The following is a 25,957-nucleotide window of genomic DNA, read 5'->3' on the forward strand; positions in this document are numbered from 1 at the left end:
TCACAACAAATAAATACCGATTCTTCAAGTTGTTTATTTTCTTCATTAGCGATAGGAAGTTCTGGCTTAGTTCGCCATAACATATCATATCCAGCTAAATCTACAGTATTTTCAAACATTTTAACAAATTTAATTCGTTTTAAAATGCTGTTTTAATTGCTATTTCAAATCAAAGATCACTTACAAAAGAAAAAAAATTAAAAAGCATTCCTGTTTGCCTCTTTCGTTGTTGTCATGGTAACGAAAAATGATGATTGCCAGAGGGAATATTTCTCTAATTAAACAGTTTGATAGTATGTAAAATAAAAAAATAATTAATACTAGTTAAAAATTCTTTCAGTTTACAATTTGTATTCTAATAAGCAATTTACACTCTTTAGATTAAAAATAAAGATAAAAAGTTAATTCAAAGACTGTTGCTTTTACTTTAAAATTTAAATTAAAAGAAATGGCAGCATTGTGTAATAGCTGTCGTCTGCCGCATGTTTATATTTTTTTATTAAATGCCAAAAATAAACAACCCGAAATTCACAATAAATTAGCTATATTCATATTTTATATTAATCTTTTTTTTTCATGTAAAATCATTTCTGAAATACAATTTTAATTCTGGGTTTTTATTTAATTTATAACATTATAAATATCCAGCTCATAATAAGCAAAGGAATCGTATATAATTTTATCGAATTATTTCAGTAAGCAATTTTTTATCTAAGATTAGATTTATTGATTTGCTTAAAAAGTTTGCTTCCAGATGTGCAAAGTTTTTTTAACTACTACAATTTTATTTACCTATCTTTACTTTTTTTTTGCATTTAATTTGAATACCGAATGTAGTTTTTGTATCTATACTATTCATGAATGATTTAAAACTTCTTTCCTAGATCTCTTCCCTTTAAAAAAAGATATTTTTTTGTTGTTTTAAAATAATTTTTCCCTAATTATCTTTATTGTGATAAGTTAAAGTAATTTATACTTTGTGTTTAAACAATTTTGTATTCTTAATTCTTCATTAAAGTACTGGCTTATTTCGCTGTTTTATTTAGTTTTAATTTTTTTAGGGGATGCATCCTTTTTGCGATCTATCGCCTCAATTACAATCGCCAAAGTGCGTAATGGATTTTAAACTTGCAAACATATTATTAAATTGGAAATGTATATATGTTTTTTTATGTTAAAAAAATAAATGAACGTATCTATTCATTGGAGTCTGTCTAAAATATTCATCAGAAAAGCTCAGTGCTTTCTTCAAAAGGAAATGACTGGATAGTTTAATTTTATTATAAACTTAATTTTTCAATTAAAATTTTGTAGTTAATTTGGATATTCATCTTAATGTAGTGGGGGGGGGGAGTATTTGCTTCTCAACTGCCTTCATATATGATAAACATAATCATCACTAGAATATTATTTTCATTACATGTGTCTCCTTATTTTTTTATTTGATGGCTAACTATTGAAATCAATATTCAATGTTATCTATGAAGTCAAAAGCTATTGTACTTCCAGGGGTCTGTCAAGCCAAATTTACTACCGTTTAGCGGTACCTTCACAAATTCAACTTTAGGAAAAACGGTGGTGCATTTTCTTAAAATTTTATTTTTGTGTTTCGTAAAAAAGATAAATCCATATTTTTACCATATTTTTGTGCTGATATTTTATTATAATTTTTAATTTTCACAAATTATGTTTAAATTTTCACAAAATAGGTACCTCTCAGAAAAACCTAGACAGACCCCTGACTTGATTTCATTTTTATCTAGCCCTGTCTACAAACTGTAGGCAAAAGCAATCTACTGCAGGTATGCATTTTAAATCAAAATTGGTGTTCAGAATAAAGCGAAAAAAAGTTAAATTTGTCTAGTTAATCTTTTAGTCTTTTTGTATTGCTATTTTAACATTAATGTGTACTTGCTTATAATGACAATACCATATGCTATAATTAGAATACCATATGCTATTTTGAATTGTCATTAAAACAGACTTTTGTGTATCTTTTCCATAGGGTTAATGAAAGATTTCTGCATAGAAAGATTTCTGCATGTTTTGAGTTTTACGAATAATTATTTGCAGTTTAGTGAAAAACAAAATGGAGTTTCATGAAAATATTTTTGCCAAAAACTAAGGTCCTATAACTATGAAAGAAATATTTTTTAGAAATGTATAATGTAAAAATTGCATTAATAAAAAAATATACCAACTTTTAAATAATGAAAAATTAAAGGAATAATAAAGTAGTCTTAAAACAAAGGTTTACAAAATTATGTCTTTTGAACAGGCCCGGACTGGCCAGTAGGCAGACCGGGCAAATGCCCGGTGGGCTGGTCTGACCTGAGGGCCGGTTGGACTGAACCAGCAGAGAAATTTTTTTTTTATACATTGCATGAATTTCAAATAATATTGAGCAAATAATAATAATAATATTAAATAACATATATATGATATATGTAGTAATAATATTGTTTTAATGTACAGGGTGATTCAGATCATGCGTGCCACCCATTTTTTTCGTGAATGGAGCAAATAATCGATTTGAAATAAAAAATTCAATAACTAAATCGACCCCAATGAATTCGATAGTGATATTGTTAATTCCCGGTAGTAGCTGGAAGTACCGGAATTTGAACACAGTTTTGATTTTTTAAATGGAAACCTATATCTTATTTGGCATCATTGGAGAGGGAGGGTTTTCGAAAAAAAGTAACTTTTACTTGAAATTTTTTTTATATCTCTTACTGTTCTCAAGATAATAGACACGAAAAAATTCCGATTATTTACTTCAATTTATCATTTTTATCAAAAATAATTCACCTAAATTATCAAAATCGCTTCAATTTTTATAAAACATGGGAAGAAAAGCACAAATGTGTTTTAATGAAGGTAAAAGACATTATGACGGAAATTTTTTTTTTTAGTAAATATGTCAAAATCTATTTCATATGTATTTTTTCTTATCTATTATCTTGAAAATAGTAGGAGATATTAAAAAATATTTCAAGTTAAAATTGCTTCTTTTCAAAAACTCTCTCCAATGATGCCAAATAAGATATAGGTTTTTATTTAAAAAAATATATGAAATATCGTGTATATGAAAGACTTCTCGCTGTTGTAGAGTGCAAATCTTCAACCGGACAGAATGTGTTTTCTTTAGTGGATTCAGTTTTAAAGTCTTGTAATATAGATATAACAAAGTGCATCGGTAATTCAACTGACGGGGCTGAAAATATACAAGGTGAATATAAAGGATTTTCTTCATGACTTTCTAAAGAGTCCCGTGGTCAAATTCATGTTTGGTGTTATGCACATGTCTTGAATTTAGTTTTAGGAGATACCGCGAAGGTACTAATTGAAAGTGCATCGTTTTTCAGCCTACTAAATAGCGTCGCAGTATTTTTCCGTGAATCATACCAACGCATGAACATCTGTGAACAAAGTAACGAGCACGGAAATAAAAAAAGGCTCGCAACTATTGGAGAAACACGTTGGTGGTTCAAAGATTCTGCATTAAAGAAAATTTTTGGTTAATTTTCAAACTCAGATTCAACTATTAAGCCGTTTATATGTCACATTGATTACAAGTTTAGAAACTATACAACAAAATTCAAATTTCAAGCCAGATATCCGTGCAAAGGCAAAAATATTTTTAGAATCATTTTGCAAATATGAAACAGCAATCGCCGCCAAAATATTCTCATGAATATTTGAATTAACTACACCGCTCGCCCAATATTTGCAAACCTCTGGTTTAGACATCTTAAAAGATTTGGAATGGTATCACAAACGTGTTGAGAACTAAAAAAAATAGTGAGAGATTTTGAAGATGTACAAAAAGTTACAGATGATTTCATTACTCGCGCAAATAAGGAACTTGAAGAAACTGAAATTCAAACAAAGTTTCCATAAAAAAGATTGAAGAAAAGAAAATTGATGCCCAGTGAGATAGCGTCGAATGAAACAGTTTTTGATGATGAAGCCACTGCATTTAAGGTAAACGTCCATAACATTATTTTCAGCACAGTTGTAGCGTCAATGGAACGCCGATTTCCAGGAAATAGAAAATTGTATGCCGATTTTTCCTATCTAGATCCGAAACGTTTCCCTGAAAAACGTTTTAACAAGCTTCAATCTGGCGAACTAAATGAGTTAAGCAAACTCTTGCTAAAATTTGACGAAACAGCTATAGGTGAAAATTTGCGGATTGAACTAAGAAATTTAGCTTTATATTGGGAAAAACTGAAAAATTCAGACTTAGAAGATTATAAAATAATCACAGAAGATCATTCAAATGAAAATAATAACGATTTACTTTGGAAACACAAGAAGTAAGTCTAAAATGTGAGACACTAGTGCGTGCAAAAATTGTGTTATTTGTTGCTACAAGATGTTACAGAGATTCAATTTATTGACCAATTCTTACAATTTAATTAGTCTAGCATTAAAATTTTTACAAACATTGTCAAAAAGTCAGGTGGCTTGTGTAAGATCATTCTCCACATTAAAAGTAATTAAAAATCGAATGAGGAGTACTTTATCTTCGGATAATTTGAATGCTCTCATGGTAATGGCAATAGAAAAAGATCCATTAATGGAATTAGATAGCCACGACATAATCGATAAAGTGGCAAAAAATAGTGAGCCTCTTCAAAAGTTAAATTAAAATTTAATTTAATGACTTTTGAAGAAGCAATAAATCTATTTTTGAAAAAATGTTTATATAAATCATTTATGTATGTGCAGTATAATAGATATTTTTATTTACTCTTCATCTTTCACCTTTTTGATTTTATCAACCTATGTTTCCTCATAAGAACCATGTATTTTAAACTCAAATATATTCTATAAAGGATTATTAAGCAATTTATACTTTCTTACTTCGATAAATTACTTATGTTCATGAGAATTTATAAGTAAAAAATGCCTAAAAATGATACACTAGGAGCCGCGTACGCTTCGCGCACGCGGTGTTTATGTGAAGAAGAGGGCCGATATCTCTAAAATGCCTGGGCCGGTTTTAGATCCCAGTCCGGGCCTGCTTTTGAATGTGTTTCCACCAACAATTCATTTTAAAAAAAAAACATATTTTTAAAAAATGAAAGTAGTACTATTATTTCATAAATAAAATTAGAAAACATTCTAAGCATTTTTTGTGTTGTGAAAATACAAACAAAGTATGATATTAATTATTCAATTTAAGAGATTATATATTTCGAATTGTATATTAGATTGAAGTTATAATTTTGTGAAGGGTCCTTTTTCAAAGTTTGTAACTTTGTAAAAGGTACTTTTTAGAGATTTGAATTTTCGTGAAGGATCTCTAATTGGACTAATGATAAATATTTCATTTATTACAGAGAACTGAATCCTGAAGCGTTGCAACTATGCCTCCTAGGAGTAGACAGAGAGGTTCTAATAAGGACAGGGAAAAACCTCGTGATGCCAAACCACCACAAGTCATTTCTTCTTCCTCCATGAATGTGTATGTTATACATTTACTTTATTACTTATTATCAGGGTTGACATTTCGTCAGGCAGAAACCTATTTCTTTCAAGCTGATGGAAAAGAGTCAACAAAATGAAAGAAATTCAGGGGATAGAGCTCTCAATGAGGTGACCTGGGTTCTAATCCCAGTGATGACTGATTGATACCAATTTCGCACTCAGCTTGCACCAATTGACAAAATATATCCTCTGTGGTAGACACATCATACGTTAATCCCCTTGCTGTCAGGTTAACTGTGGGAGATTTTCACGTAACGCAAATAAGGGTTATTTCCATCAAAAAGTGCTCCACGAAAGCCTATTTCTCCTAGTACTTGATCCAGGAGTTCTCTTATCTTCTGGATTGAGCTCAGAATTACAAGGCTATGGAGTTGAACATTGGTAGTCGTAAACTCAAAATTGGGTCGATTGTTCAACGATGGTTGTAAAATTACAAGTATTATAGGAATAGCTTGATTTTAAATAAATGAAATTTAATTTAGTTATGTTTTTTACATCTATCTTTTTGTAAAAGAAAAAGAAATGAAAAAAAGAATTAGTCTTTTTATAAAATTTTATGTGCATCATATTATTTGAGAGTTGATGTAAGTTACATACTTAACAGTATTTGATTAAGAAAATATTATGCTAGTTGTAATTGTAAATTCAACGTGTCTTTTTAGTAGTGTTTATGTTTATTATATAACTAACATATATTTTACTTGCACATGCTTGTTAGCATTTGATTTGCTAATTTAGTAGTATAGTGGAAAGTCCCATATTCGAAATTGGTGGGATTTCGGACTACTGTATTTCGCTTTATGCTGTATTAATAAAATTTGATTATGTTTTTTTTTTTTTTACAGTTCTTTTATGCAATTAAATTATAGGTTTTACTATTCTCATATCCATAAAATATTGAAAACTTGCACTTCTTTTAGTTTCTTAAGAAATTAAAAATTTTTTTTTCCAAATGTTTATTCTAAGCTTTGACTTATTTAAAAAGGATATTATTTAAAAAGGATATTATTTAAACTAGATCGCAGTTTCAAACTGTTTAAAAATCTGTTTTAATGTATGGTATTTATTTTTAGAGAAAAGTGCATTTTCCCCACTCGAATTGAATGAAATCTATTTATTCTAATGAATTTTTTTCGACTGATGAAGAAACTTTTTATCCCTGGTCCTTGTAATAGAGTGATTTAAAGATAACTTCTTTTTTATTTCAGTTTGCCCTCAACTGATTGCACTGATAAAGTATGGACTCCATCAGTTTATTCATCATTCAAGATTCTCTTATCTTTAAGGCTATGTGCTGCAGTTTGGAATAGTATGTTCGATTGTGATGAGGTTTATAATTACTGGGAACCTGTGAGTAATATATTGTTCTGTCGCTTGAAATGTTTTAGATATGATTTTATGTAAAGCTGCATATTATACATCATTCTATCACTTTTAATTTTCTGTGAATGATTTAAGAAATATATTTGGTTTTACTGCAAGTGCTCAGTTTTTGCTATCATAATTGGTAATTTGTAATAATGTGTATTCTGTGTTTTGATCCTCAGTGGTGGCTTAAAGCCAGGATTTGCCAAAAATTTCCTTTGAAATTATATAAGAATTTTATTCCTTACAATTCAAATTTTTTTTTAAACTATTATTAAGTAAAATAATAAAAATTATAAATATTCACTAAAAGTTATTTTTTGCATGGAATTATCTTTGGATGAATAAATTTTATAAATATGTGCAAAATTTTTTCTATTTGTTTAAAACGTTTTCGAGATATACCAAAATAGACAAAAAGTAAAATTAAAATTAGGCGTCCTAACTTTGACTGCTCTGCCACAAAAAAATACTTGCACCATATTTGTGGCTATCCGCTATATTTTGGGGACCAGAAGTCTGAATCCATCAAAAGAAAAAAGAAAAAAAATTCATTCGAAGAAAGTATATTTTTATGTCTAATTTTGATATTTAAAATATCATCTACACTAATTAATTAGCATGTTTGAGATCACTCTCTCGATCCATTAAGATTGAGTCTTAAAACAACGAATATTGTGATCATTATATTAAAAGTTATTCTGGGTAAACCATTTTTTTTTTTTTTTTGCACACTGTACATCTAAAATTAAGGAATTGCTATTATTTAATGTCAAGTAGTTTAATTTATCTACTAAATATAGAGCTGTATGTATTAGGAACAATTGTACCCATAACTTAAAATCTGTGCTGCGAAATTTTTAATGCGAAAATGTGAGAGAAATCAACTATTTTACCTGAGTCAAAATGCTATTTCTGCTCAAATATTTTCATTTTTTACTGCATCCTCCCCTTTAATTGCATTGATTTTTTTTTATATAACTAGTTTTATATTCGCTTTTCATAAAAGATAAACGAATCATAATTAATTAATAAATCAATATAAATCAATTTCTTTCTCTTTTTTTGTTGTCATTTATTATCTTTCTCAAAGACTGATTATTAAATTGGACAAAACATGTTTTTAGGAGTTCAATTCATCAAAAGAAAGATTAACTATACTCAAACTAACTTAAGAGTTTAACTAATATGACACTGATAATAGTGCTATTGATTTGGGGCCACATAATAGTGAAGTTTAAGCAATAAAACAGTTTTTCTGATAAATTTGCATATAAGTGCATATTTTCTTTTTTCTCCAAATATTGTTACCTTTACTAAAATCACTTTCAAATGGCTTATTATGGACCACATAAATTTGCGATTATAGCTAACTTACAAATTTCTAATTTACATGACTTCATCCCTGTTCAACTGTTGATGAATAATTTAACAATAACTTGTTAGAAGAAATCTTTTGTTATTTGTTGCTCTGTAACACATGCGCTCTGAAACTCTTGCTAACTGGAATATTTTGTCTGCTTGTCAGTTGGATTAGCGATTTCATATTGTGTGTTTACCTTAGAATTCAATCGTCGAATTCTTCAAGGTTTTATTTTATTTGTATGCCATGTGCCATTCACATTGATTTTACTTGCACCTATGCACAGATCGCAAGATTCGTTCGCAGTTGTAAAACTGAGGATGAAACCATGAAAAGAAAAAAACTACCGTGGGAGAAATAGGTTTCCTGCAACCCAATTGGAAGAAACTGTTTTTTGAAAAAGAAATATCTATTAAAACAATTTTGGAGCAGTTATAAGTTTCAACTAATTTATTTAATATCAGTATCTTCATGCTACTCAATAAATCATTTTTAAAAAAGTGAAAACTAATAAATAAAAACTAGTAAGGAAAATACTGGTATTGCTTATTTGAGAATTTAACACAACTGTAGAACTTATGTAAAAGAGAAAAATAGGAGGTATAATTTAATTATATAAATAACTGTCAAATTATCAAACTCAAATTCGGAGGTACCTACTGCTATTACAATTTACTTTTAATTATTTTGATTTCATAGTCAAGATTACAATTGAGTAATAAAAACTGTGGGTTTCTTTAGTTCCCCCCATAATCTGTTTAAAATAAGTTATCATTTATAATGAAATATAAAATTTCAATGCCGCATATTTTTTAAAAATTAGTTAAGCTAAGGGTTTGCTTTTTTATTTAATAGTGCATTCATGCATAGTCTTTTAATACTGTGTATCTACATAGAATTAAGTAGCATATACACCTTAAAATTGCTCATTTGAATTCCGTAAACTGTAACTTAATATATTTCTGTGTAATACTTATGATTACTGATAGCCAGTTTTTAATGTTACCACCACTGTAAATTTAGGTTGAAAAATTAGCCCTTATTTTTATTGTTATTTATTTATTGAATAAAAACATATTTTATGATTATAAAGAAAACTAATACTAATATGAAAATGATTTTATTTTGACAGATGCATTATTTGTTACATGGAAAAGGATTTCAGACATGGGAGTATTCACCACAATATGCTATTCGTTCTTATGCTTATTTATGGTTGCATGCAGTTCCTTGTTATCTTTATGGAGTTGTCCTTCAATCCAATAAAGTATGTTAGTTTTTTTATTCCATTCAAATCACCCAACAATTATGTTAAATCAAAAGTGTGAATTTTCTACTGAATGATTATGAATTTTCATTGTTGTTTTCCTTAGTAAATAAATCTTTCCTAATTCAATTCCTCTATACTTATATTTAAGAGAGCTAATATTAAAAATTTGAATGCTTTTTTATTGTATAATATTTAGGTGTCTTAAAATTTTTTAATTAGTTTGTTTTTTTTTACAGTTGATTATTTTACAATTTTAATATTTATCCCAGACTTTTACAGTAGTTTTTTTCTTTTTTCCAAATCTGCGTTTAAGCCTGAAAATTTTACTTTTCTGGCGGATTCATTATTCTCTTAAAGTGTAATAATAAATACTACTCATGATCAATTTTTGAATGCTCTTAGAAAATCTAAAAGTGCAAATTTTCAATTAAGTGCTCATCGATTTTCATTTTTGTGTTTAGCTGTAGTAAATAAGTTTTACAAAATTTCTCTATACTTATATTTCATGTAACTAATAGCTGAAATTCAAATGTTAAAGGTGTTTTATTTAANATATTAATAAATTATCATTTACAGTTTTTTTTATTTACAGTATTTATATTTATTTTTATACAGACTTTTACAGTAATTTTTTATTAACTTATATTTTTGTCTTTCATATCTGAGTTTAAGTTAATAAGTTTTCCTTACCTGACTGAGGCATTATTGTCTTAAAGTGTAATAACAAATACTATCTATGACTAATTTTTGAATGTTCTTGTAAAATTTGATAAAAAGGTACTTACAGTAATATTTTCTAATGGATTAATTAGATTTGATTTGATTTTGAATGTCACTCGAGAAATTCGGATTTACACTCAGCTAATTAAATTCAAATGTTTTCAAACCACTAAGTTCTGGCTTTTTCTGAATTTTAAAGCCCTCTATGCTCACCATCATGGATTTCAGGTTAAAAAAAAAATTTTTTTTTGTATATAACAAACTTTTGATGATATAGTATTATTTGACTGTAATATGAGAAGAATAAAGGGGTTGCTTTATTTAATTATAAGAAATAGCTCTTGATCGGATTTTAGAGCTTCTATTCTAAATTTCATAAAATCTATAGAATTTTCTTCAAAACTGTTAAGCAATAAGTGAATTCAGCTGGTAGTTTTGGATCAGTAATTCAAAACTACACATTTATCAGTTTTCAGATTCTTTAAAATTTAATTTTATAACAATTTAAACCGAGGAAAATCGATTTGGATGATGTTGAAAATTGTTATAGCAAAAATTGCATTAAAACAAAGATATTTCATAATAGTCTAAAAACTGTAACCTACTTACTATTTAGTTTGTTTAAAAAACTGCTGATAGCAAAATGTATTGGTATAATTTTGTCAGAAAAAATTAAAAATGAATCTAAAATACTGCATGCTTTATATCTCAAATTGTGATTGGATGATGGCCTTATGTTTTAAATGCATTGAAAGATACAACCAAATAAAGTAAATATCCACCATCAATTTATTTGCGAAAATTAAATAAAGATGATCAGAAGTATAGTTAGAATTTTCCCTCCCTGTTTTCACCCCTTTAATAATTGAGTTTGATGGGCTCTATTATTGGGTGGTTAAAATATAATACATATTTTTAAAATTATATTGAATTTCGTAAAAAGAAAATTTGAACACTTAAGTACTCTAACTTTATTAGAAATGTTATAAAATTGTGTTATAAAATTTCTCAAGCACAAGTTTTACTCTTTTAGTAATTATTCTTTCTCTTTTCAGTTTGCTGTATTTTACTGTCTGAGATGCTTGTTTGCATTTTGCTGTTCATTGTGTGATATATATTTTTACCAGTATGTATAATGTTTATTTTCCCATTAAATAAACTGAAAGTTTTTTTTATTTTATTAGATTGGCATATATATTTCTCATTTTTCACTTTTCTTTTGTTAAGGACATAATTATTATAAATATAGTTAAAATATGTACAAAATAAATACAACTTTAATTATGATTATAATTTGAAATTTATGTGAAACCAAAAACAAGAATTCACTTTTTTATTGTTAATCTAATAAATTTGATAAAAAGTTTATTTTAAGCTAGGTTTTAAAAGTACAAATGTAAAAATAATAATCTTGATTAAAGTAATTAACTTAAATGATTATTCAACTATTTTTTGCATATGAACATTATTTTAAAAAATATTTTGTGCTATCATCTTTATTAGATTTTAATTTAATAACATTTCCTATGTTTTTCTGTCAGTAATTTCTTCAAATTTTACTATGTTGTTTTCAAAATTCGGACTTTGTGCTAACTTATGATTTAACAACATGTAAGTTAAATCTTTTAACAGTCATAATTTTATGCTTCACTGAATTAAATAATTCATTTTGAAAATTCAATTCCAACAATTTAAGTCATTTTTTTCTGCAGTATAAAGTAAATTGTACATTTTTTAAACATTATTTTTAGGGCTGTTTGTAAGCATTTTGGTAATAACATTGGTAGAATATTAATTTTACTACTGGCTGTCAGTGCAGGAATGTTTAGATCATCCACATCTTTTTTGCCAAGTACTTTTTCAATGTATCTATCAACAGCTGCATTATCATCATGGTTTCTACAGAAATATGAAGTAAGTTTATTATACAATTAAGATTAATTGCAATAATACTTTGAGGACCAAATAAATAGATTGTTGTAGAGGGTTATATTGATCAAGGTCCTACATATTTCGGGAATACAATAAGTTTTTTTTTAAAATTTTAACTCTTTGACTCAGAAGTTTTATTAAAGTTACTTTAGATAATTTTTTTTGTATTAATTTAAGCCAAAATAAGTGAAATGAAGTTTAGGTCAAAATAGATGTCGTGAATGTTCAATATTTTAACAATTTATAGTTAGAAAATACGGCATGAACCACTGGTATCTTTTTTTGTGTTAAAGATAAAATCTTCCAAACACAGCTCACTTTAAAACCTCAAATTTTCAAATGTGCACTTATTTGCAGTATTTAAATCTGTGAGAAACGTTGTTCATCATTGCACTTTCTTTAATTTACAAAATCAATTATTGATAAATTTTTGACTATCCATACAAAAAGTTTTCAAACTACATACTTATAAAATAAAATGTAAAATAACATTTGAAACAGTTCAGGGTCTAAGTTCTCACTTTTGCTTACACACTTTTGACCCATGGACCGTATATTGTGCATTCCTGTTTTATTAAATATTGTTTTTGTTTATGATTGAATTAGTAGAACAGTTAAGAAATTTTTTATTTTAAGTAAATATAATGTCTCAATTCACAATTTAGCTCTTAGAAAGTCAGATGAAGCCTGTTTAACCCCTTCCGTTTTTTATTGCTTTGTAATTCAAAAAATAGATTACTGAATGTACTGAGTATACCTGACTTTTCATAATTTAATCGAATGTAAGTGTTTTTAAATCAGTCATGTGTTAGCTTTATTGAAACATATGCATAGAACCTTATACCTAGAATTTCAGCAGGGGCCAGAGTGGCACCTAAGGAATTTTGGTATGAACCTGATAACCTAAGTTAGGTTTGGGTAGAAGGTGCCTTTTGGTCGATAAAAGTTATCCCAGTTCCATTAAAAAAACAAGAGTATTTCAGCATGTCTATAATTATTATTTATAGAGAAAGGGAATTTTCCATTTTTCTAAGAATCTAATGTATAAGAATTAACTGAAAAATCTGTGTTTTGTTTAATCAAATATTTTCATTAACCAAATTGGAAAAAAACACCATAGGATTCTGATGATCGACCCTCTAATATATTTTTAATAAATTTGTTATGATTATGTTTTAAGATTTTTGATGTCTATACAAAAAAAAAGAAAATAATAATTTGGAAAGGGCCAAACTAGCCTTTTCAGACTTTCTATGTATACAGCAATGTTCAATCTTTCTAGTGATAAATTTTGTTGTTATTTCTTACAATTAATTGTTTTCCTTCCATCATTATCTATTTTAGTTAGCAGTGTTTGCAACTGCAGTTAGTACGTTAGTTGGTTGGCCATTTGCAGCTATTTTAGGGTAAGATAGCTTTTTATATTATGCCTTTCAATTTTTTATTTTACTGTTGTCTTAAGCATAAAAAGTGTTTGCATTTTGACAATATTCAATAATTTAGTATCAATTTTCTAACTGGCTGCAGAAAGTCACTTAAATGCTTACACGATTTTAAATCTTTCAGGTTCAGAATTCTAAAGCATCTGCGACAAAACTTGTTACAGATAACCCACAATTTGGAAATTGAAGGGTTTTTTTTAAAAAAGAAATTTGACACTAAAGAGGGGACAATTTTAATGTACAATTGTGATTTATTGTTTATTTATTGATTTTTTTTTATCAATATACAAATTAAGATAGCTGTCAAGCTTGTTTTGTTTTTACATTATCTTATATCTTTTTATTTTTATCCATGTTTTTTGACATTTTTTAATATAAAATTAGCTATTTTCTTTTTTAAAGATACTACTTCCTGATTTTAAAGTCTAAGCAAATTCTACTTTAGATTCTACCAGCATAACATTTAAGTTGGTACAACTTTTTATGTTTAAAATAGCATTTTCAATTTGTACATTCTGAGAACTATTGCTGTATTTGAAGGGCTTAGGGCAATATAATAAGCCACAATGACATTTTCAAATCGTTCAAGAGAGTGTTTTTACGAGAATTTTGGATTTTTTAAAAAAAATAAAGACTAAGATTTTCATTTAAGCAATAATAGATTTATGTGTATTGTGCTGTTTTTTTTTTAAAAGTCCAGAAACTTGTTAAGTATCTGTCTGGAAACAACGTTAAACAGCAGTTTGATACAAAAAGGTCTTGTTTGGAAAAAGTATGACTTTTTTGAAACATAGAAATGCTTGATACTTGTTTGTCAAATAAATTTCAAGAGAATGAAAAAAAATAGAAGTTGAGTTTAAATGCGTTCTAATGCATGTTAAAGTCGGAGTTGGGGAATTTGTATTAATGTTTGACTCCAAACTTTTTTGTGAATCTGACTCTGACTTATATACCAATAAAAATTTCTATGAATCTTAGGAAAGTATTAATTTAATTACTAAGTAAATGCTAATTTCATTTTATATTTTTATGTACTGTTGGAGCTGAAGGTTTATGTAAAATTCACTTAATGTCAAAAAATCATTGAAGAAGACCTTCTTTACAAATATAACGGTTGTAGGACAAGATCTAGATATTAATATATCATACACGTATTAACGTAGGATAAGGAGAATCTTTAGTGAATATTCATAATGCTGTTGGAAACTATTGCACATAATATATTAAATTCATCTGCATTTTCTTTTCATGAATTTTTTTAACATAATTTTAGTTTTAACAACTATGAATGATTAAACTACTATAGATGATGCATTAAATTTAAGTTTATTTCAATCCTAGAACTATTTCAATTGATACAATAAATTTGTTTGCATTCTTTTAAAATTGATTTTGAAAGTTAGCTAAATAAATTTAATGTGAAATTTATGAGCCACAAGTTAGTTTATTGATAAAACTTACAACTTAATGGTGTATAATTGTATTTTTATATATTTTAATTGCTGAAAAACACATGAATATTTTTGTAAGTTGTATAATCAAGTTATAAATAATTCTCTAAATGATTTTCATATTGTCAAAGTCTTTTTTTCTTCTTCTCTCAACTAAGTGAGCGTCAAGCAAATTTTCTCTGTTTAATAAATTGTCATTGAATCCTCAATTCTGATTGCATTGACATCATTAAAATAATATTGCCTCTATGGAATTGAGTCTCTTTTTTTGTATTAGCTATAATCGGGACTGGGATGATGATGATCTAAAAAATTTTAAAACATGCCCTTAATGGAAAAAAAAAAAAAAAAAAATTACAATTTATCAAAAATGTAAAATAATGTAATAACCATTCTGAGGGTCATAAACTGTAATAAGTAATTCCCATATTATAGATTTAATGCTTTCATAATCTTTCTCTATTTAGTTTACCCATTGCATTTGATATGATTGTTCTGAAGAAAAAACTTCCATTGTTTATGAAGTCGTCTGTCATTTCGTTGTTTCTTATTTTGGTAAGCAAAATTTATTAGAGTGATATATGAAATTACTGTTATTTTTTAATTTGTTTAAAAACATAATTTTTTTTAATTATTTTTTTTTTTTAGGTACCAATGATTCCAATCGACACCAAACATTTTGGAAAACTTGTATTTGCACCCCTAAATATTGTTTTGTATAATGTTTTTACATCTCATGGTGCTAACTTGTATGGTGTGTATTTACTACTTTTAAGTATGAAATGCTTGTTTACTAGTACTATTTTATTTACTTACATAAACATATCAATTTAATATGCATTACCAAGAGTCTACTAATCTAGGATGCTACAGTGTCTAAAAAATAGTAGTTGGCACCTAATGTTTGATAAAACTATTTGTTTTTTAAAAAACTGAAAAATCTGAGTTTATTATTTTTGGAGGTGCTTTGATAGGGCACTTCTTGTCTGCAATTACTAAAACAGTAAGAATGCATCTAAAAGGAATTACTTCTTTTCCCTGTATTCTCCAAGCCTTATTTCAAAAGTGAATAATTTTTAAATATTCTTTTATTTTAATCAAATAAATTACTGTTTTAAGAGGCAAAATTTCTCAATGAATGCTGATTTCTGGTAAAAAAATATTAAAATTAAGAGAGTTTTCATGTACTGGAATTTCAACACCTAATCAATCAGTGGAGGAATCATTAATATTTCATTTCATTATTCATATTTAATCATTAATATTAATCGTATATTATTTAATTTATCAGATCATTTACTTTTTTGAGCTTGATGAGTAATCATCATTATAATGAATTTACTATTACATTATAATGATGATTTATATGAGGATTTATAAAAGCTATAATTACATCATTATAATTTTGTTATGATTATTATCTCTCTCTCTCTCTCTCTCTCTTTTGTGAAGTTTTGAACCCTTGTTATTTATGATAGCATCATCAAACCAATTTTTTTTAAACGTCAGACACTGAACTCTTCTTCATTTTCCTCGGAAGATGCCGGAAATGTTGCTTTTTCACGTTACCTAGTGGGCACCTGTAAACCTTACGGGGATGAGTAACATTATCCACCCTACACTGCCTTAGATACTGCTCATAGGATGTGCCACATTCAGTCAACAGAGGACAACACACAGAGAGAAATATTCATGCCCTGAGCGTGATCCGATAACGTAGCCACTTGGGCTAGCATATCATACCAAAATTAAAATTATAGCAATTACATATTGAAATTATTCTATTTTTAAGTATAAAATAAATTATAAGCTTATCATTTTTTACGCAAGGATTTTTTATGCTTTTTTACATAGTGTTTTTAAAAATAAATTATAAATTTTTTTAATAAAAACTTTCTAGTTTCTAAATAAAGTAAACTAAATAGTTTCTAGTTTCATTTGAATTAATATTTTCTTTCATATTGTAGGTACTGAACCTTGGACATACTATTTCCAAAATGGCATATTAAATTTTAATGTTGTTTTCTTTCTGGCTTTGGGATCTTTACCTCTGTTGGTAAGTATAATTTTTTATTGTTATTATTAGTAGGGTTTGTAGTTGTTATGATTTTCCTGACTCTAAATATTTTGTCCTTATTTGTTCTGTTTTTTAGCTTTTAGTTCTGATGATCTTAATTTTTGTGAATGTTTAGTAATTTCACCAAATTCAAGTGTATGTTTTTAAATAATGGAGTTTACGAATCTAAAGATTTCAATTTTCAGTATAAATTTTTTTTATTCTAATTAATAATACTAGTTAAATCGCAAAATTTTATTGTTTCAGCTGTCAATCTTGATTCAGACTTTTGATATTCTTATGAAAAAGAAGTTTTGCATTTTTGCTGTTGAAATTTTTTTCTTTATGAGTCTGATTTCTAATTGGCATAGTAAATTTTTGAGTTGTTAACTGTTTTTGCTCTTATTCTTCAAATTGTAAGGAAAACATTGTTTTTGTTTTTTATACTTTGCATTTCGTTTATTTCAAAATTGAAATTACTTTTAAATGTCCATTTACTTTAAGAAATGGTTTAATTTCTTTTTTGTTCTCTTTATTTTATAATCTTTGTTTCCAGATTACTATGCATTACAATTACTTCTCATTTATTTTTGTACTTTAATAATTTTTTAATATTTAGGTTACATATGATTTATTTTTGAAATAATTTATTGTTGTTATAAAATAACTATTGTATAATTATCGATTTTTTTAAAACTTACTATGATGCCATTATTGGTATTATTTATTTCCCAGCCTTTAAATTTACTTTATTTCATAAATTTGATCATTCCCAATCCCTTTTTAACAAATAAATCAAGAAATTAATTTGAATTCAATTTTATAATGAGTTAATGCAAATATTTCTATTCTCAATAAATGTAACATCTAATTTCTTATCTCAATGCAAGAGTATTACTAATTAGCATCAAATGTCACGGCAACAAAACATCAAAATCTATTTTTAACCTTCCTTTTTGCGACCACATAAAACATTAGCATATACATTATTAAGTTTACTTTAATTTTCAATGAACATTTTGATCATAAATCTTCAGCCAATTTATTTATATATTAACATGAGATATCGTGAGGTTGGCTAAATTGGCTTTACTTTTGGCAGTGTCCATTTTTGCTAAGGCGCCTATAATGAATCACTTCTGTACTACAAAAGTGGTGATTAAATTGTACTTTTGATTTGGTTTTAAAATACGCAGGTCATGGGGGATTTGATACCCATGGCCTGTTCCATAATGTTCAAAAATTTTGATTTTGCTTGAAATGTCATTTGCATAAGAATAATCTTTTTGTTTTGAACCTCAAGGTCGGCAACAAAATAAAATTTTTATTGTGATTATTATCCTTTTTTTATCACCTGCTTCAAATCTTTCATTAATTTTTTGATTTCTTCCATAATCAACAAAAATTCATTGATTACAGTCTGCACTATTCATTACACTTATTTTTATCTATTTTTGCATTGAGAAATCTATTTCCGAAGTCAAGTGAATTCATTTTACGAAATTTCTCACTGTATGTATGAATCACACCATTTTTTAAATTCATATCTGATCAACTTGTCTCAATCATATTTTTTTATTTGAAAATATTGAGTGTTGCTCATGTTCTTTTTTTAAAAAAAGTTGAAGACTGTTTAAGAAATATGTTGCATAAAAGGAGATTTTCAAAAGTGGGGATTACAATATTCTTTTATAGCTCTTTGTTTTTCTTTCTTAAAAATAGTCTAGTATGTGTGTTGTACCAAAAAATGTCCTAGTTTTTTTGTAAAATTTCGCCCTGATTATTTTGTAAAATGTTGTCCTGATTTTTTTTTTTGAGCCATTATATAGTTTGTATCACATCTCAATCACTTTATAATTTGAAAAAGCTTTATGAAGTCTGATAATTTTTTAAATATTGTAGAATGTAATAAAATGTAAGTTTGTTTTGAATTTAAATTAACTGCTAGAAATTATGTAATTGATTCAAGCAAAACAAATTACTACTTTATTTTACAGTATCTATGGAATGCTTTGAAAGGTGTACAGAAGCCATCTCGGGGACCATCTCTAATCTTATGTCTTGTACCCATGTATTTGTGGATGCTATTTTTCTTTCCACTTGCTCACAAGGTTAGTTCTTGTTTCTAGAGGTATCTATATATTCTAAAAAGCTTTTCATTTTGTGAAATTGCTTAGTTACTCTTGAATGTTCTAATATCACATAATGAGGTAAATGCGTCTCAAGTTTTTTTTTATACCATGAAAAATCTAAATTGGCAATAGATGATCTGTTTCTTAAAACTGTCACTTAAGTGTTTTAACTGTGAATTGAAAATAAAATTATTACACAAAGTTTTTTATTTTTATTTGTGGGATCAATTATCATTACTTTTTGGTTAACACGTGTAAGGAAAGAACATTAGACTATTTTAGTTTTATAGTTTACTTTATATTTCTTTTTGTATAAAACTAAAATAGTATTTTATAACTTTATTGTTAAAAGTTTTTTTTTTAACCACAGTGCATTTGAATGGTAAGGACATGTTTTGAAAATTTTTACTATATGTTCAATACATATACAGCCAAACCCCGCTATAGTGAACCTTCAAGGGACCAAAATTTCCGTTCACTATAACCGGGAGTTCACTATATCCGTACTGCAAACAATTTTAACTAATTTTTCCCAACTGCTCCCTTTTATTACACATTATTTAAATAAATGACCANTAAAATGAAATACAAAAATGACTGAAAAATAATATGTAGTAACAAAAATGTGTTAACTTTTATTTTTATTACTCTTCATCTTGTGTACAAAAAATTTAGGGATGGCCTTCACTTAAGGATTGGAAACTGAGATAGAAGAAGCAAACAAGAAAATATGCTTATGGCTACATTCCATTCAATAGATGGTTTTAAAAATCGGTATATGTATTTTTTGTAGAGATTTCAAAATTACCAAAAAATGAAGGGAAAAAAATCAGTCGAAGATAGAAAAAAGTTCATAATATCCAATTTCCTCTCTTCTTTTTGGTTCACTATACCGCAAAAAATTATATTATATGTGTATAGTAAGGCACAGTAGCAAACATTTCGTTCACTATATCCGGGAGTTCACTATAAACCATTTTCACTATATCCGGGAGTTCACTATATCTGGGAGTTNAAAATGAAGGGAAAAAAATCAGTCGAAGATAGAAAAAAGTTCATAATATCCAATTTTCTCTCTTCTTTTTGGTTCACTATATCCACAAAAAATTATATTATATGTGTATAGTAAGGTACAGTAGCAAACATTTCGTTCACTATATCCGGGAGTTCACTATAAACCATGTTCACTATATCGGGGTTTGACTGTATTTTAAAATTTAATATTTATTTACTGGAAAAAGTATGTTATGTATATATATATATCTGAAGATTATAAAAATATTTAACAAATTAATTAAAAAGTTTATGTATCAGACTTAGTTGAAAACTCTGGTATTTCAGAACTCTTCGTGATGATTTTCTTCTAGGAAGAACGATTTTTGTTCCCCATTTTCCCTATGATCTGTCTTGGTGGAGCTGTTGGTATCGATTCATTACAGGTATGCTTGTGTTTTCTTATTTATTTTCTTACTTCTTTGTATACATGAAAACATATCAATTTCTGTCTGGGCTGCTCATATTACTGGAATGAGTGAAAAAGAATCTCGTAGAAAATTTTTGTTTCTAAGTCCTTTAATAGTTGAAAAAAAGGAAGGCCAAAACAATGATAACTCAATTCCATTGAATCAGATATTAAAGTGATTGGACTAAAAAACTGGCAGTCCAGGTAAAAAAAATAGGTTTTCCTAAAAGAATCTTCAGTAGAAGGCCTTGGCTCACTGTGTGCTGTTGTGCCAAATATGATGAGGATGGTCTATATTTAAATTGCTTAAATTATAAATCTATAACTTAGTGAATTATCATCAATTAATTATTGGAGATACATTGATACTTGGTACATAGATATCAACATTGATTCTTGAGACTCATTATTTAAAGTTAGAATCATAAATATTGATTGAGCGTAGAGCATAATTAAAAAAAAATGTACTTCAAAAAAATTGCTTTTCTTTCTGGTTATACTAGTATTCTTGTACTGGTGGAAGCAAAGTACTCTTATCTCATGCAAACAAAGAAAAATTTTTTGGAGTATACATGATTAATATTTAAATTACTTTTTGTTGTTGTATCTGTGTTGTCCATTAGCTGTTTAAACTAATAAAGTCATCGCTCAATATAATGACCCCTGTGGTTCAAACAAAAGCAGATGTTATAATATGAGGTTACTATATTGTGACTACATAAAATTAGGGCTAATATTTACTTATATTTCATAAATACAGGACTTATTTTGGAGAAAAAAAAACAGGTTACATTTTAAATAGAATTATGAAACTTAATAATGTGTAGTTTTTTATGTCATTAAAGTAAAAATTTTATTTCATCCAAGTAAGGTTAAGAATACATTTACATACTTTTAATATTGCTCATAAACTTTAGCCAGTCATTAAGTGCTTTTTTTAAAAATTTATTTTAAGTTTTACTTCATGAGAATTATGTCATTAAATTAGAACACTTTGTTCTGCAATTAGAATTATATCGCGATCTTTATTTGTTGTAAAAAGTGCTTTGTAAAATGAGCATAACATTGCGTCAGCAAACCGGACTTTCTATAACAGTTATTATAATGGAAGGGTCACACTAATGGGGGGGGGGGCCNGGGGGGGGGGGGTCCTACTATAGAGCGTAGATATTAGTTGTTTTCAAACATTTAAAGTTGATATGAAAATAATTTTATTGCATAAAATGTATTATTTTTTTCTTTTAGAGAATATATCATTATCTCTTTGGTAAGAAGAAAATGTCTGATTATTTGGATTATACTAGCTGGATATCCGTGTCCATCATGATTTTATTTACAATATTATCAACATCAAGAATATTTGCAGTTTATAAAGGTAATAAATTAAACTACAGCTAATTCCTTTTCAAATATTTTGATAAGGTTTTGATTAGATTATTTTATTATGTAACATTAACAAAATATTTACTTGTCTTTTATGTTTTGTTGATAAAATATATATTTTAACATCTGATATTTTATGCTTGAATATTAAACCAACATACAAACTTCAAACTGGAAATTAAAGAAACTAGAAAACAAAGAATTTTACTATTCATTATTTAAAAATATATTGTTTTGTATTTGTTTAATGTCTAATTCTTTTGATATCTAAATATATCGTAGTATTTCAGTTGTTCTGAATAACTGAAAGCAAACCTGATTCATATAATCTGAATAATTGAAGAACAAAGTAATCATTTGATAAAGAAAATTGAGAAACTTGTTTATAACGTATCAATATATTATAATTAATTACTTAAACTGGGTTTTATGTATGTGCATGAGGAAAAGATAGTCCTCTAGCCAATTTATGGAGAGAAAATTGTAACCTAACTTTGAATGAAAACAAATAAATGTTTCTTCTTCTTTCTTAACCCCTTAACTGCCACGGGCGTATATATACGTCGCGGCCAGATGATGCGTTAACTGCGGCAGGCGTATATATACACTTACCCGAAGTACGAGGCTTTCCATTGTGCTGCTATAAATGTAACAACCCCCCTACTTCAGAATGCAGTAAACTGGCCTTGAAAGTGTTTGCTTTGCAAATGTATTACTAATTTCGGAGGAGGGGGGAATGGGTAAAGGATGTTATGGAAAAGTGATATATTATTCATTTGCCTTGTCTCTTTTTGAGTAAGGTCGGGTTTATTCTTTTTTCTCTTTCGTTTCCCGTGTGTATTTGGTGCTTTTTATTCTTTCCATCAACGTCTTCAAATGCATCGCGAAAATGTGCTGTTTGTTCAAGAAAAAAATTCGGCGTGAATCCCGCTATCAGTGCAATTAATGCGATGTTGGCTTATGTGTCCAACCATGTTTCAGTATTTATCATACAACAGCTAAGTTTTAACATCTTTTATATTGTATTTTTATTATTTAATTTAAATTTTGTATTCTCTTTCTTTCCTTTTTCTTGTCTTGTAAAAGTANGAATCCCGCTATCAGTGCAATGAATGCGATGTTAGCTTATGTGTCCAACCATGTTTCAGTATTTATCATACAACAGCTAAGTTTTAACATCTTTTATATTGTATTTTTATTATTTAATTTAAATTTTGTATTCTCTTTCTTTCCTTTTTCTTGCCTTGTAAAAGTAAACTGTTCTAAAATTGCAACGCATGCATCTTCCCCCCCCCCCACTAAAACACCACGTAAGAAAGTACACTTGAGCGAAAAACGGTGGCACTGGGGAGTGAATCGCGTACATTTACTCGACAGTTAAGGGGTTAAGCTGAAGGAAGAAATTAGAGAAATTCTGAGTATTAAATTACATCTTTGCTTTTCCTTAATGCAGGTGTTTGATCAGTCCAAATATAAGTTTTCATTGTTAGTTCTTGTTTTGTATATCGATACATAGAATAACCGCAAATATGAATTTTAATACAGTCGAACCCCGCTATAGTGAACCTGGGATATAGTGAACACTCGGATGTAGTGAACTTTTTTAGCGGTCCCGTCCGTATTCCTATTTAAATAATGTTATTTTTAACGCTTATAGTGAACAGCTTAGAACTTGGAAACTCGGTTATAGTGGACTCAAATTTCATTTCTTTAAATATCTTTTTCAGTCCTCCATCTTTAAACTTGTAGGTGTTGGGACTGAAAATGAATGCATTCCTATAAAATGTGTCATATTACTCTCCTTTATGCTTATCACTTTTAACTATACTGTAATAAATGTCAAACAGATCATTTATCTTATACTCCCCCCTCCCTGACAAGCCTCGCTTTATCTCTTTTCCCCAAGCTTGCTCTACAACTAGTTAACTTGGCCACCTGCTGAATTTTTGGAATTTTCTTATCTGTTCAAACCATATTCTTTACAAATCACCCCTTGACAATCAAGAAGGGGAACAATTTAACTCATTCTACAGCTGCTCTCTTCATATTCTTACATTATCTATTTGAGACAAGATTTTTATTTCAAAAGCAGTGAAAATGGCAAATTCTCCTAAAGAGAAAAGCGTTTTAGATAGAGGACAAAGTTAAAATTGTAAAGCGTATTGATGATGGAATTTTCCTTGTCAAAATCTACAGTTTCAAACATTTGGAAAAATCGAAGTGCAATTCTTGCGGCATACGACAAAAACATGGTTTCATTGAAAAAAACTGCGTGGAGCTGAAAGAGAAAACGTAGAAGATGCTTCGTTAAGATGGTTCGAAATCTTGTTCAAAATGTAAAAATCTTGCATTCTTTGCACATTGCAGATAAGAAAATTGATGAACTTAATTTAAAATCAAATTGTGTTCAATCGAAAATCACAAATTTTTTTCATGAAAAGTGAAAATAAAACTAATATTTAGCGACATAATTACTTTTTCCATAAATTTTTGCTTTATTATCTGTTAAATAGTTAATAATTTTTTAAATAACTTATGCAAAATTGCAAAGCCAATTTTCAATCATTCAACTGTCTTATGCAAAAAATATTCTTCAAAAAATTTGGATATAGTGAACCATCGGTTATAGTGGACACATTACTGAGTCCGCAGACGGTTCACTATAGCGGGGTTCGATTGTAGTTACATTGAAATTCAGAGAATTCCTGTTTTAAAAAGGACTCAGAAATATTTAAGTCCTAGATCCTAAGGACTTTGAGTTTCCAAAGTGTAACAAAGTGATCACTGGAGAAAAAAGGACTTACAAGCAAATAACAACAAAAAGGGAGAAAATATCTTGTTATTTCTTTTTCTTCTGTCTTTAATTATTAATAACGGTTTTCTGCAGATATTTGACTTATAAGCAAATATTTGAAGGGCAGATGTAAAAAGTTCTATATTGAACGTGTTCTATTGAAAACAAATGTAGTATTCAAATATATGACTTAATTGATTATTTAAATATATACAGTATATAAAATCGTTTATGGTTTTGTTTAATCATGCATGATGTGTAATTTTATCTTCTAGGATATCGTGCTCCTAATGAAGTTTTTATGGAACTTGGAACATATCCTTATAATGAAAATCTTCATCCACTTCCTCCTGAATATCCTGTTAATGTATGTGTGGGTAAAGAATGGTACAGATTCCCTTCCCATTTCTTTCTACCTGATAAGTAAGATTACTTTTATATGTTATAAGCTGTAATTCTAATTTTTAATTGTAAAACTAAAATAAATATTAAAAATATATATTTTTTTTTAATTCTATTATATTACAATTATTGTTATATAAAAATATTACAATATGTTTTATTACCATGCACAGTATTGGAATTCATTTTTAATTATTTAATTTTTTAATCAGATAATTGTAAGATTTTGAAATGTGGACAAATGATTTCTCTATTAGTGAGTTAAGGTGTATGTCTTTAAATTTAGTATAGAATTCTATTAATTTTTTTAAAAAAACATTTCAGTGAAATAATATAGATATAGCTGGTAATTTTTGTTAGTTTTCAAGCTTTATGTTATTTTTATGAAGATATATTTGTGGCAGAAGAGGTACGCATAACACCATAATCATACTTAGTGGTCTCCTTATATTTAATCCTCCATTTTAACCTATGTAGATGTATAAGATGGCAGTTGATTTAAGCTAGGTAATTCATAGTTTTTGTTTTATTTCTTTTATTGTAATCTATTAAACAAATTGAACTTAGTACACTTTGAAAAAAAATTTTACTATTTACAAATCTTAACTTTGGTAATTAGATTGAATTTAACATATTTTAATAAGTAATTTGAAAAACAAAATTTTTCAAGTTACCTGTAGTTAAAC

General features: G+C 27.5%; 2 protein-coding genes across 5 annotated transcripts in view; one reads left to right on the top strand and one right to left on the bottom strand.

Annotated features, from left to right (window-relative positions):
* Positions 1–261, bottom strand: part of LOC107446995 (coiled-coil domain-containing protein 39) — a 30,609-nt gene extending 30,348 nt beyond the window's left edge. The window contains exon 1 of the mRNA XM_016061790.3: positions 18–261. Coding sequence (XP_015917276.2) covers positions 18–119 — 102 coding nt within the window. The 5' untranslated portion in view covers positions 120–261. The remainder of the gene's footprint in view (positions 1–17) is intronic.
* LOC107446992 (alpha-1,2-mannosyltransferase Alg9) overlaps positions 1–25,957 on the top strand; it is a 32,053-nt gene that overhangs the window by 584 nt on the left and 5,512 nt on the right. Inside the window, exons 1-15 of one of the 4 annotated variants that reach the window (XM_043045434.2) lie at positions 568–695; positions 1,710–1,802; positions 5,352–5,476; positions 6,708–6,849; positions 9,360–9,494; positions 11,273–11,343; positions 11,969–12,131; positions 13,494–13,555; positions 15,510–15,597; positions 15,691–15,796; positions 17,010–17,098; positions 19,096–19,209; positions 20,598–20,669; positions 21,938–22,067; positions 25,145–25,292. In XM_043045434.2, coding sequence (XP_042901368.1) covers positions 5,379–5,476; positions 6,708–6,849; positions 9,360–9,494; positions 11,273–11,343; positions 11,969–12,131; positions 13,494–13,555; positions 15,510–15,597; positions 15,691–15,796; positions 17,010–17,098; positions 19,096–19,209; positions 20,598–20,669; positions 21,938–22,067; positions 25,145–25,292 — 1,418 coding nt within the window. In that variant the 5' untranslated portion in view covers positions 568–695; positions 1,710–1,802; positions 5,352–5,378. Of the gene's footprint in view, positions 1–436; positions 696–1,709; positions 1,803–5,351; positions 5,477–6,707; positions 6,850–9,359; positions 9,495–11,272; positions 11,344–11,968; positions 12,132–13,493; positions 13,556–15,509; positions 15,598–15,690; positions 15,797–17,009; positions 17,099–19,095; positions 19,210–20,597; positions 20,670–21,937; positions 22,068–25,144; positions 25,293–25,957 lie in introns of those variants that run through there. The other 3 variants (XM_043045435.2, XM_043045432.2, XM_043045436.2) reach the window with 3 other exon arrangements.

The sequence above is a fragment of the Parasteatoda tepidariorum genome, chromosome 1 (genome assembly GCF_043381705.1).
Source record: "Parasteatoda tepidariorum isolate YZ-2023 chromosome 1, CAS_Ptep_4.0, whole genome shotgun sequence".
NCBI lineage: Eukaryota > Metazoa > Arthropoda > Arachnida > Araneae > Theridiidae > Parasteatoda > Parasteatoda tepidariorum.